This window comes from Syngnathus leptorhynchus, chromosome 11, assembly GCF_054491065.1.
Source record: "Syngnathus leptorhynchus isolate UIUO chromosome 11, UIUO_Slep, whole genome shotgun sequence".
Lineage (NCBI taxonomy): Eukaryota > Metazoa > Chordata > Actinopteri > Syngnathiformes > Syngnathidae > Syngnathus > Syngnathus leptorhynchus.
The window spans coordinates 8,431,355-8,444,193 of record NC_141205.1 but is presented as its reverse complement, the minus strand read 5'-3'; the positions used below and the strand labels follow the sequence as shown (position 1 = coordinate 8,444,193).

Below are 12,839 nucleotides of genomic sequence, written 5' to 3'. Positions count from 1 at the left end.
GTGAAAATGAACTTGTGCGTCATGTAAACAGCACTGCAGATAAAATAAGTGGTGATGACGTCACCAAAAAGGGTCTTGCAGCTACTAGTATCATTCATTATTATAAATAAAATAATTCAATCATTTGTGTTTCATTAACTCAGCAGTTATTGAATACATTAAAGAACAATGTTGGACATCTATAATTTTTTTTTTTTCCATTAAAAATTTACAATGAATAACCAAGCAATATAATTATTGATAATGCATTTTCTTCAAGCAATTTTGGGGAAAAAATGTTTAAATCAATGCAACAAATTATACTCAAACTAGCAGAGGATCGCACAAAAAAAAAAGTGTTTAAATGATGAGGTACTGTACATGACATTTGCTATGAATATCAGCGATTTATTAAAGCAGATGGCTGGCTGGAGGTTAAACATTGATGCTGCGGGTTGTTGGGAAACTTGCTCCAACTCATGTCAGTGTGACAAATAAATAATGAAAATTTGCCCATGGAATCAGATATATTTATTAAATAAAATACTAGTGGTGGAAAGTTGATTCAAAAAGTCTTTTTCAATTATAGATATTCGCCATCTGTGCCGAATGAGTTTAAAACAGTCAGACAAACAAATTGCCATAGCGGATGCATCTTTTAAGTTAAGCATATTAACTGTGAGAATGAATTCCAAAAACTATAAACCTGAGATCTAATAAAGCAATCAAGATTGCCAAGGCTTGATTTGTGGTCTATGTGATTAATCTTTGGTTATCCTTGGGCCTCATCTGGGGAGGCGGATACATTGGCAAGAGCTGGGATGAGCTTTTTGTACACGTCGATACCTTTCAGGAAGACGCGTTCGTTCAAAAATTCGTTGTGGTCGTGCAGCAGGATGGGCGTGTGGTTCATTGGGGAGAATCCAATGGCAGGAATCCCGACCTTAAAGACATAAATGGAATCAGCAAAAAAATAAATGATAAAGAACAGTCATAGGGAAACTAAATACTCACAGCTCGGATAAAGCGGCTGTCGGTAGCAGCGGGAAATATCTCCTTCTGAAGAGTCCAATCCCTGCAGCGTGCCATTTTCAACACATGATGCCTTGGGTCAAACTTTACCGACCGCATTTTGTTGTTATGTAGTTGCCTAAATACATTGCCACCTAATCCAGACAAATGAGGGTTAAATATATAAATTTATGTGTGTGATTTCCAGGATTAATGATAAGATAAAAGGTATTATGCAACGGGGAACCTTCAAGTAATTAAATTCCTGAGGTGCACCTTTAAATGTGCTGATCTTGCAGGACATTAACATGAGTAATTTAGAGTAATATAAATTGTGTGTGTAAAAAAAAAAAGGTAAGTCTGAACATGAAACTCACATTTCTTTGCAGGCTTGACTAAAAGCGCTCCACCAGGGGTCACTTTCGTGTGTGGACGTAATGTTCTGGTCCATGTGTTTCTGCACAAAACAACGGCTGTCATGCAGCAGCAGCCACAGCAGTAATGAATCTGAGAGCTTACCTGAGCAAAGTCATACGTGATACCATCGCCTGCTTCTTTACACCACCCCTGGATCACTTTCTCAAACTCCTGATGTGATTAAAAAAAAAAAAAAAATTGACCAGTTACAATCACAGACCTCCACCAGCATGAAAAAGAACATACCTGTAGATTTACTGTTGGTGGGATTCTCAGGTCAAAGCTGACATCCATTTCAGCTGGAATGACATTATAGGCCACACCCCCTTTCAACATGGTCATATTGACTGAGGTGACATCACCGAGTGTGAAGCACTGGCTGGTGTTTAGCCTGGAATTGAGGAGAGATGAGAATGATATGCTTAAAAAAAAAAATCATTTTGGACAATTCAAATACGGTTGTGTCTACCACTAGGGGGCAGTATAATACAGGCATAGAGACACACAAAGAGGAGTTTCATTAAGTATTGTGATATTGCCTATGTGTTGCTTCACTATTTGTATTCAAATAAGCCCTGCTTGAAGATTTCTAACAACAATAAGAATAACCACAAAAAAAATCATCCACTCTTGCCTGTGTTTCTCTTTCTCTCTGAAAGCCAGGAAAGAATTGATGATGCAGCGCTAGAAGAGAGACAAATAGTCAGTATTGTGCACATCTGTTTCAAGAAACGTCAAGAACAAAATTCCAGACACTCACTAGCTTCTCAGCCGCCGTGTTTTCCACAAACCTCGAACCGTGACCGGGATTACCAGGACAGTGGATGGTAATCCCTAGAAAGACGATGACACACTGTTTTGATTTAACATCAATTTGGGCACCTTAAAACTATTTATTTTTTATTATAAGGTTAAATTCTGTACTCACACCAGGGATTCCTTTCTCCATAAAAGACGGTGAAAGCATTACCGGGGTTGGCCAGACCTACAGAGCAGATATGGAGTAGAAACTAAAGTAGAACCGCTCATCTAATGACTGAAATCCATCCAAATCATCTAGGTCACATCGTATCATATTTTCAAATTGGCTTACAATAAAATCTGTGGATAGCAATAACAGTGAGATAATGGGAACGAGTGGGAGGCCAAAGATAAAAGTGACAACCATTCGTTTTAATGATTATTACATCATTTAAATCGTTGTGAGAAATGCATTCAGCTTCACGGGAAACTGAAATTGCTTATGAAGCTTAAGGCGCGTTTAAATTGTCTCCTCCAAAACGAATTTCATATTGTTGTTTAATCAAGTATTTCTATAGTGTTAAAAATGCAAAATGGAGGAACAGTGAGTTGCTTAATATACATTTTCTTTATACATAAGCATCTCACTGGGATCAAATTCAAAATTTGCAACTCGGATAGATAAAAGCATGCATCAAGATGAAAGGTCATTCCAGGAAAAATATGGCAGCACATGCCGCCATGATGAAATTCAGAACCGTGGTGACACATTAACCTAGTTATTTTCAAATAAGTAACTGAGCACTCTCAGAGGGGTGAAGCTTGGGGTTGTTGTTAACTTGCCGTGTTATCCATTTACCTTCATCTAGGGCAAAGCCGATGTTTAATTTCTGGAACTCGGGATGCTTCACAAATGTTTCCATGCCTTTCTCACCACCAACTTCTTCATCTGCATGACAAAAATAAATACACATTAAAATAGGAAAAAGCATGACAATCGACCAGATCCAATCATGCCCACAATGTTCTTGAAGATCTAATTAACTAAATCCAATAAAAGCCACAAACGAATACTTACCAGGAACAAACATTAAGTGCACAGTCCGTGCAAATTTCTGCCCCTCTGACTTCAGTTGTCTCACAGCCTGAATGTACCTGCGCAGACGCAAAATGGAAGTCTGCAAGATAGTTGACAAGAACTAAAAGAAAAAGATTTCTCTGTCATATGCAGGAAGAGTGGTCCAGGATTTTTTTTTTATACCCACTGAATTGACACACATTTCATGTCCTGCGAGCCGCGGCCGTAAATGTTGCCGTCTGCATTTTTGAAAGCACTGAAAGCATCGTATTTCCAATGCTCCTGGAGAAGAGAATGACAAATCGCTATGTGAATATGTCTAGAAACAGTCATGAACCTTCAAATGATTTTCTATAGCGCTTGACCTGGAAAACGGGAACAACATCAGTGTGGGAGTTCAATAAAATCGATTTCAAGTTGGGATTTGTCCCTTGCCAGGTCAAGATGGACACAACTTTGCCTGGACAAACCTGCCAAGAGAAACCAAGTCTGATCATAAAAATTGGTGCAAGGCATTATGATCGAGGGGAAATTACAAATCATTTACTGATTATTTGGTAGATTCTATATGAACTTTAAACTGTCGAGGTGAAATCCTCGGAAGGTACCAAAGTTGAGAAAAATGACAAAACCTCACCTCTATCTTCTTGATGGGCAGTCCAAGTTCCCCCGCAATTCGATCCAGAAACCTTAGCGCACCATCTATGAGAAGAAAGAACAATTTATTTCAACACAAACATCTGGTAAATTAAAAAGGTACAGTGATGACCATTTGTTAATTTTCAGTGAGGGGCGCACAAAGCTTTTGCGCCAACTGTTTAGACACGCTGTGACATTTCCTCCATGTCAACTAAAGTTGAAAACTCACCATAGTCTGGCTCTGGATGGACCGTCCTGAGGCGGAGGTACTCTCTGAAGAGACTAACTGAAGGTTCTTCACCCTCGGGACACATTTGTCTACCTGCTACCCCTGGTCCATCTTTGTCAGGTAACATATTGACGTCTTCTGATAACAGACAGACAGGCAACGTGAACGGTAACGGGCCGGCTGGTTCGAGCTAAATCTGTTAGCAGTGTAATTGACAAGCCGACGAGCGATGACCTTAAGGTGACTCCTCCCGAACGGTTTATTTTCATGTTGTTTGCAAGTGAACACAAATACTTACCAGACTGTCTCACTTGTCAATTGACTACCGGGCGCCTTTCCAGAGAAGAGACGTGTTGACACGAGCACGCAGCTAGATTCGCTTCCCCTTTCATTTCAGCTGTACGGTAAAGGTAGTCGGAAAACACATTTCGAAATAAAAGCTTGTCAGATATCTTGCGATCAATGATTTTACATTAATTTTCAAAACCCTTTATGTGTAAGACATTTTGAATTAATTAGCACCCCGTCCCCACGAAAATAATGCAGTGTTAATGTTTGAACTGTGCACAATGTGTCACACGGTCTTATAAACTGCTTTTATTTTGAAATCATCCCAAAATCCTGCAAACGTTTTACCGTAATATACGGTTCTAATGTACCAAACACAATTAGTCTTTAACGTAGCGTTACATAACACAAAACAAGTTTTGTAACAAGTCTCTAACACGTTTGTAACAAGCAAAACTTGTATATCCACTGTATTGCCACACATTTTAGGTCCTGTGAATTCATAAATGTTGCCCTCTGCATCTTTGAAAGGAATTACGTTTATTTCCTGTTACTGGTGAAGAGACATAAATTGTGTTTTCTGCAAGCTCAGCACCCGTCGTAAAACTATTTCATCATACTGTAACGCTCAATAACATGCATAAAAAAAATCAGAGTTTCTAAATTCGTGTAGGTGTAAATTAAAAAGCAACTGATTTAAGTATCCTAAAAATAACTGTCCACACTGGCTGCAAATACTGTATATTAAACTTTATTTTATTATCATAAACATGTTTTTCAACATGAACTTCCTTGCATTTTCCATTGCCGAGAGCATTTGTTTTGCTTTGTTTTACATTTGCACACGTCTGGAATGTCTAAAATAAAGAGTGACCACTAGCTTTTCCCAGAGCACATGCATTTGCCGTGGCTACATTTTGCACAATTTACAGCAATCATTTTTCATGTCACCTACAAAAATGGCAACACTGATGCAAACTGTCCTTTTATTTTTTGGCATGCAAAAAAAAATGTCACGCAACTGTACAAGTGGGGGCTTATTGCACAAATTATTTCATGATGAAAACAAATAAATTATATATAGTCAGAAATCTGAGCTTTCTTTGCTTCAGTTTTATCCACATCATATAGCTTCTTCCTCTTGCGACATAAAGACTTTTTTTGTAATCCTATTTTTGCCAAAGCAAGCTCATGCCAGGCAAAGTCAAGTACCTCCTTCATGTTTTCCCGTCCATCTTTGCTGCAGCACATCTCACTTCAACTTATCGAGAAATTCGATCAGCCCTTGGTGAAAGTCTCTCGGTTTGTCCATGTAGCACGCGTGGCGAGCTTCATCCAGCTTGAGCACGGTGTGATGAGGAAGCTGGGCAAGGTTTTTATGAGACTGGGCGCCCAGATTAGTGTCAAGGGCCCCAAACACAATCAGGGTAGGTGTCTGGAGAGTACATTACAAAGTCAAAATATGACTGTCATTGGTTACCTTTGCACAAAGATGAAGAGTCAAACTTAAAACTAAATAATTTCAAACTATATATACTGCCAAAGCCAATGAAAAGTACATTTTATTACCTGTGTTATTATGTAATGAGATCTCATTAAATTATTGCATTGCGGTACCTTTCCTCACCTGGATATTCTGATACTGTTGTGGCGTGTAACTTCGAGTACCGACAGGCGCTATGGGAACAAATCCTCGCAGCTGTCCGCTGTTCTTCATGAGGAATGGGATGGAATAATGGCCACTCATGGAAGGACTCACAAGCACCGCCGCCCTCACACCCAGTGACTCCATGAACCTGGAGAGCAGGTCCACTCGACTTTGATCGGTCTTGAGGCTCTCAGAGTCGGGCGACTTACCATAACCTGAAAAAAAGGTATTAAAGAGAGATTACAGACATATAGGGAGGATTTACAAGTGAAATAGAGTGTGACCATTGTCATCTTATTTTAAACCACAAGAGGGCGCACTGCGAATATATTTATATTCATACCACTGTTACATTACTGCTCGGGTATGACTGTACAATAACAGTCACAATAGAAAATAGAATAGAAAATTGCCATTAATTAAAATTTTTATAATCTTAAGGAAAATGTGTATCGATATTGGGATATGCAGATCTTTAAAATTATCAGACTGTTTTGAGGGAAGATGTTATGTATCACTAGTGGTATCTGTACTTAGTATCTGTGACTACTTTTCAGTCAGAAAAAAAGTGGTATCGAACATCCCTAATCATTTCTGTACCTGGCAGGTCCATGGCTAAAGCCTGATATCCATTAGTAGCAAGAAGGGCCATGGTACCAAGTTCTTCCCATGTTTTTGATGTGAAGGCCTGACCATGCAAAAGTACCACTTGTAACCTGCAATTAGACATGACACTGCATCTCTCATCTGGGACTCCACCTGACTTTAATAATTCAAGTTTAGATGGGTTAAAGAACCGTTGGTAGATGTTAGTCAGTTGTGCTATCGTGAGCTCACCTGGGCAGTATCTGTCGTCCAGCTCCGTCAATGGGCAAAGCTTCACGGAAAAAGAGTGGCGGGTCCCCAGGCAGATGTCCTGTGCGAACTGACACATTGACGTTGGGAAGTGGTGGCGGGGATGTGGCCAAGAGCCCGAGTCTTTGTGCGTTGAGGGATGGCTCCATGTTGCCTTGACGTATGGAGGGCAGTAGCAGGTACAGTAATAAGGTGGCCAACAACACCATGCCCAGGATCACCATACGATTGCGCAGGAACATCATTTTAGCGGATGAACGACCTGGAAAGTTATTCATACCAAATGTATGAAACGTGTCATAACTCCTAAACAAATATATGAATTGGGAAGGAAATAAATGCTGTTACCTAATCACATATTTAGAACAATGCTAACATCTAAGAATTACTGGCAATTATTTCTGGCCACAAAAAAACGATTCCGACGTAAAATTAATATATGGTGTCTTTCAAATAATATCAATAGATATGGTTATAGTTTGCAGTGGTGTATAACCGCATCTAGGTGTACTGGTTAAGAGGCAAAATACGATTAACGATGCAGTGTATTTCGACACCACTGCAAAATACAATAATGATAATCATATTGTTAAATACCTCAACCCATCCCGACTTCAGATGAAAGCCAGCTAACGTTATATCAGCTACGTATGCTATGCGTCTCAATGGGATGTTGAAGATTAATTACTAGAACCTCAGTCAAACATACCGAAATAAAGGAAGACACTGAAGGACACTCATTGACGAAAAAACAATGTTGTCTTCTTTGCCGTCATATCTCCCGAATCAAACTTGCAGGGTGAATGTAAGCTGTTTTTAGTCCAGAGTATTGACGTTGGTGAGCAATGTGAAGACCTCGAAATAAGCATTCATGCGGGCTAGCCGATCTTCGATATAAGCTTCGTAACGTATGTGCGTATTGGTTTCTTTTGTAAAAGAACGATCAAAAACATTTGTGTTAACTGCTGTCATATAAACACACGATCACAAACGTAAAATTGCTCTATATGAAATATCTGATGTGGTGTTTGAAAAATATCCTTTAAAGCTTTGTTTCATGACGAACTATATTAAGTGCTGCACATAACAACCGGCCGAGTGGGTCACGTCATTTCCTGTACATATTGCACAAACCTGTAAAAAACAATGATTGGGGAAAAATGATTTTGTTCAGAAAATAATATACGCAGAAGTACGCAGACTTAAGAAATGAATACTGTACAAGTCACATTCAGATGCGTTTTAATGTAAAAAAAAAAAAAAAAAAATTAAATAGATACTGAATTAAAAGCCTGGGGAGTTTTCTGGTTTGGTTTCAGGCTATGACAATGTATGTGAGGAAAACGAAACTTGCAAACACTCCCCAAAAACAATGTAAATACTAAATGAAAAGACCATACACAATGCAGTTTGTCATCCCTGTACAAACTTTACGCAGCAGCCTCTTGTTCAACAGAAAATGTGTTAAAGTGCAGTATGCCATAAAGTTTGCAGCATTGTAAACATTTTGTTGCATCATACCATTTGAGATATTCCTTTCGCTCCTAACACATTTAGGTGACTAAAAATTCTTTGCCCATTGGCATCAAGAATAAATCCAGAACCTATTATTGTACACATCGGTTAACTAACAATGACAAATAGACCGTGTGTTGTATGAAAATGTAGCTTCAGTAGTCGCTGTCGTCACAGCTGCATTAGCAGAAATTCAGACAGGAAACATGCAAATACTTAAATTGAAATCGAGTCAGAATGGTCAATAAAGGTTTGTTAATTTTACAAACTACAAAGCAGGACGAGAAGATGCATCATTCACAACTCTTCAAGGAAGGATATATTCATCATTGAAAGGCTTCATAACCTTTACTCGTACAAATTTCCTATGAAAAAGTGAAAGGCGTTTGGTCTGGTGCAAGATACTGTAAACCGATAGAAGGCTGAGATGAACACTGCATTAAAAACTTGAATGGCATCTATAAACAAAGAAACTTGACTGCAACATCACACTTCTCAAATAAAACAGTTCAGGCCCAGCCACATTGTTTCATATTATTAATAAAAAGCACGGACAGCCATGTCATGGTCAAGCATTTTTCTTCCCACCAAACAAAGGTAGATATAAAGATTTGTTTCTTTTTTGAGAACCATCACTCATGTTGACTAGCAGGAAAATAATTTGGAGGTGAAAAGATGGCGAGGTGGGGGCTGCGGAATGGGGAGTCTCATGTTACCATACGGGACAAAAATGATAATGCAGATGTGTTCTCTGAAATGTTAAAACTATTCTAAAATAGAAGCTGATGCTGCATAGTTATGATTTGTAATAATTCGCCACCTTCTGGCATCATCAATTGTTTTAGACAAAGTCAAAGTGATTAAGCAACAATTTGAAATGTACTATAGAAAAAAAAAAGACTCAGGTCAAAACAGAGTATGCATCGCCATCTGGAGGTCAAGGACAGCATGGTGCACGCGGCCTGAGAGAAATGTATGAATTTCAAACGTTATGAGCAGTTGGCTGTAGAACGTGGTCGAATATTTGGAGAGCTTGTCGTGAAGACTGACTCACACTCGCATTAGTCTGATGCTCGGCAGGGGAAATGAAAAATAAGACCACATTTGGAAAATCTGGCTAATGTACAAGATAAGTCGTGATTCAGCAGTATTTGTATTGTTCAGGAACTTGGAGCGAGTTCATGTCAAACAGCCCTACTAGAATGATTTGAAGTTGTTTCTTTTCCTCACTGTAAAAGAATGAGGAGTCCAAGCGGGAGTAAAATGCAAAGCGGCCATATTCCTACAACAGAGGGGGCTTTATTCTGCCCTTTGGCTCTCAGAGCACAGGCTTCCCCCTGGTAACCAGTGTAGCACTGGCACTGGAAGTGTTGACGGAAAAGAGCCAGCTCGGCCTGACCGGGCTCGCCGCTCGCCTTCAGGCGGCCGTTCAGCCGAGCGATGCTGTGCGTGGACGGGCTGAGGTGCAAGTACGTCTCGTCGTCGGGCTGACTGCGCAGGCAGCGGCCGTGCAGGTTGCAGCGTGCGCGACTGCACTCTTCGGCTGCCGTGGACACGTTGAGCAGATAGCGGCCCAACGCTCCGTTGAGATAGTCTTTAAGGGTCAAGCAGCCGCTCTCGCTCGAGTAGGACGAGTCTCCCCAGAAGATGACTCCCGCCGCTCCCAGTGCGACGCTCTCGCCGATGGTGGACACCAGATCTGTCTGTCAAATGCAGCCACACGCAGGTCATACATTGGGCGCTTGACAGCTACCGACCTCAAACCTGGCACGGCTAAAAACATCGGAACTTCAGCATTCAAATTGAGTTGAGCAAATTCTACTCGCTCACTTACATAAACACTTACGGAGAGATTTTATGGCACACCTGCACACCTGACCCTTGAGCACTTGTGACTGTGATGTAACAAGATTCCAACTGACCTCAGTGAGGAGATCCATTTGATTGATGTACGTGGGGCGGGTGTAGACGAAAACCGGGCGCGCCAATTCGTCCCCAACAGATGCCAGGCGCATGGCCTCCTTCACCCTGTTGCGCACAAAGAGGCGCCCGTGACGTGTGGAGCGCAACACGGAGCCCATGTATATGGAGGGGAAAAGCGCCGTGCACTCCATCCACAGCCAGTTGAGCTGGTCGTTACGGGCCATCTCCAACTCGGGGCAGCGACCCGTGTAGTTCTTCAGACCGTTCCTATAGTCGTGATTGTAGCAATCCGGGAACAAGTAGAAGCCCCACACTTGATTGGGCCTCAAATTCTTTGCAAGTTTCAGCGTCTCCAACATGAATTTACGAGCCGACAGCTCAAACTCCTGCTGGGCCGCTTTTGCAACTTTCTCCTGGCTCCACGTTGGGTTCTTCTTCAGAACGATTTCCCGCGATTTACTTCGATAGATGTCTTTAGAATCCCAGTTCCTGATCCACAGCGGGCGCCACTCTTCCCAGTCGATAACAGCCAAACCTTTGGCTCCTGGCTCCCGGATGTATTTCTGTACACCTTCTGGCATCTTTTCATAGTGTTCAACCAGGCTGGCAAGCTGCGGAAGGCCCTTGTTAACCGCAGTGCCATCGTGATCGTAGTAAGGGTAAAGGCCGAGGCGCTCCTTGTAGAATATGGTCAGATTTTGTCGGACAAAGCCCTCGTTAGGCGAGGCCACAATGTCAAACTGGTCCAAAGGTAAAGTGACACCGTGCCTCGGGAAGCAGTCCTGAGTGGCGGCATTCCAAACCTGGAGAACCGGTGTCTGGGAATATAAAGGCCATCTTGTTTGCTTTGTGTGTGTTGCGCATACACCCGTCCATGTTGCTGTCACGGTCAGGATCACGCAATTCAGCCAGAGAGCCTCCATGGCCAACCCTCACCTTTTCTCCTGTGACTCTGCCAAAATGAACATATAGAACAAATATTCCTTTTGTCAAGAGCTAATTCCACAGCGGACCCATTTGTTGCCATTTGACAAATTCAGCTATTCATTTTAATCTCACCCATTTGCATTTCAAGTAGAAATATTTTAAATTTAAATTACAATTGTAGTAAATCCATGTATAGTTTGTAAGTGCTTGAAAAGCTTTGAGCCTCAGTGGTATATTTATGGTTTACTTTAAATTATTTATAAAGACAGTTTTAATGACGTTTAAGGGATCAAGTATTCGCAAATTTTAGCTAAAATGGTCAGGGTCGGTTCCTATTTCATATGAATACCGGGGTAGTAGAGTTCCTGATTTTTTTTTTTTTTTTAAACGCTGCGTTGACAGAGTATTTCATACGATTATGAAACCGTAAAATCGATTAAATCCAATATGAAGATACAATTATTTTGTATAAAATGATCGAAGATACCGTCATTTTACGAAAGTACTAAACGTTAGTCATCAGCAGTACTTGAACGCATCATTTGCATTTTGGAAACGAGCTGTGATGTTGAACTCCAGAAACATCTAAATATCTTTCACTATCCTTATCTTTACAAGAAGTATTTATTTTGACAGCTTGACTAGTTTTAAATGGACTGACCACCGAGTTTAGTTCCGAGCGGGATCTTCCAAATGTGCTGAGTTAGCTCAACGTGTACGTCCTCTTTCCCCGTTCGATCTGTTCAAGTTTCTTCTACTCACCGATGGATAAATGACTTTTCCACGGGCTTGCCATGAGAAATATGACCGTCATAATTCTTCAGTGCATGCTGATCATAATAAGGGGGAGGGCACGCATCAAACTTTGGACCCTGAGAAAGAGACCGCAGCAGGAGTGCTGACGGGAACTACATTGTTCATTAACAGACGAGATTTTCGATCTCCAAACTTGTAGGGGTGTACAAGTAGAATCAAATTGATCAAATTATAATTTCCTCTCAATTTCGGACTACAAAAGGTTTAATTTTGGTAATTAAAAAGGAACGTTTCTTCTAAAATAGAATTTTTGACTGGGATAAACCAATATTTTGTCAATTATTGATAACGCCATGAGAAAAGTCCACCCCCTTTGGAGTAAGATTCGTTGGTTCCTCAATCGCTGCTGTCCACTGAGTCGGCAGAAACAGCTTCCGGTTACGGACGCAAACTAGCAGATGTTGAATGGTTCCTCCTAGCGAATTTTGTTATTTTGTTTAATTTAAACATGGTTTTGTCAGAAATTAAACATTATTAGCAAATTATGCACGTACATTAAACAGCACATAAATCAATGTATGGTTTAAGATCATTCACATTTTTGAAGGAATATCATAAAACTGTATGTTTTTTGATTGATAAAACAACCACTTTTGCATAAATAAATAGTAAATGTTAAGAAATGTGATGATATAATAACATATCTTAAAAGTACATCTTACCTCCGAGTCTTAAAAATCAGGATAATGGCAATAGCTTTTAGTAGTATTCTTTGAGGGTTTTCTTCAAATTTATTAAATGTAAGTGACTCCACTGAAGAGATGAAATGAGTA

At 40.4% G+C, this 12,839-nt stretch overlaps 3 protein-coding genes across 4 annotated transcripts; all 3 read right to left on the bottom strand.

Annotated features, from left to right (window-relative positions):
* Positions 1-115: 115 nt before the first annotated feature.
* LOC147049334 (aminoacylase-1A-like) lies at positions 116-4,513 on the bottom strand. Of its 2 annotated transcripts, XM_085925148.1 has the most exons (15): positions 4,393-4,513; positions 4,095-4,232; positions 3,864-3,928; positions 3,592-3,696; positions 3,414-3,508; positions 3,227-3,303; positions 3,008-3,097; positions 2,336-2,392; positions 2,168-2,241; positions 2,042-2,091; positions 1,654-1,798; positions 1,510-1,578; positions 1,368-1,447; positions 994-1,054; positions 116-922 (listed from the first exon to the last, which is right to left on the bottom strand). In XM_085925148.1, exons 2-15 carry the CDS (start codon positions 4,219-4,221, stop codon positions 752-754), a joined length of 1,266 nt encoding a protein of 421 aa, XP_085781274.1. In that variant the 5' UTR covers positions 4,222-4,232; positions 4,393-4,513; the 3' UTR covers positions 116-751. The 2 variants fall into 2 exon arrangements, with proteins under 2 accessions (XP_085781274.1, XP_085781275.1); XM_085925149.1 differs by lacking the exon at positions 116-922 and having other exon boundaries at positions 1,012-1,145.
* An 853-nt stretch (positions 4,514-5,366) lies between these two features.
* On the bottom strand, positions 5,367-7,950 carry abhd14a (abhydrolase domain containing 14A). Its single transcript, XM_085924682.1, has 5 exons — positions 7,595-7,950; positions 6,868-7,147; positions 6,631-6,746; positions 6,010-6,245; positions 5,367-5,817 (listed from the first exon to the last, which is right to left on the bottom strand). The coding sequence occupies exons 2-5, from the start codon at positions 7,128-7,130 to the stop codon at positions 5,635-5,637; spliced, it is 798 nt and encodes a 265-aa protein (XP_085780808.1). The 5' UTR covers positions 7,131-7,147; positions 7,595-7,950; the 3' UTR covers positions 5,367-5,634.
* Positions 7,951-8,110: 160 nt separating this feature from the next.
* On the bottom strand, positions 8,111-12,429 carry LOC147049332 (hyaluronidase-2-like). Its single transcript, XM_085924681.1, has 3 exons — positions 12,013-12,429; positions 10,323-11,275; positions 8,111-10,103 (listed from the first exon to the last, which is right to left on the bottom strand). Exons 2-3 carry the CDS (start codon positions 11,244-11,246, stop codon positions 9,627-9,629), a joined length of 1,401 nt encoding a protein of 466 aa, XP_085780807.1. The 5' UTR covers positions 11,247-11,275; positions 12,013-12,429; the 3' UTR covers positions 8,111-9,626.
* Positions 12,430-12,839: the final 410 nt, after the last annotated feature.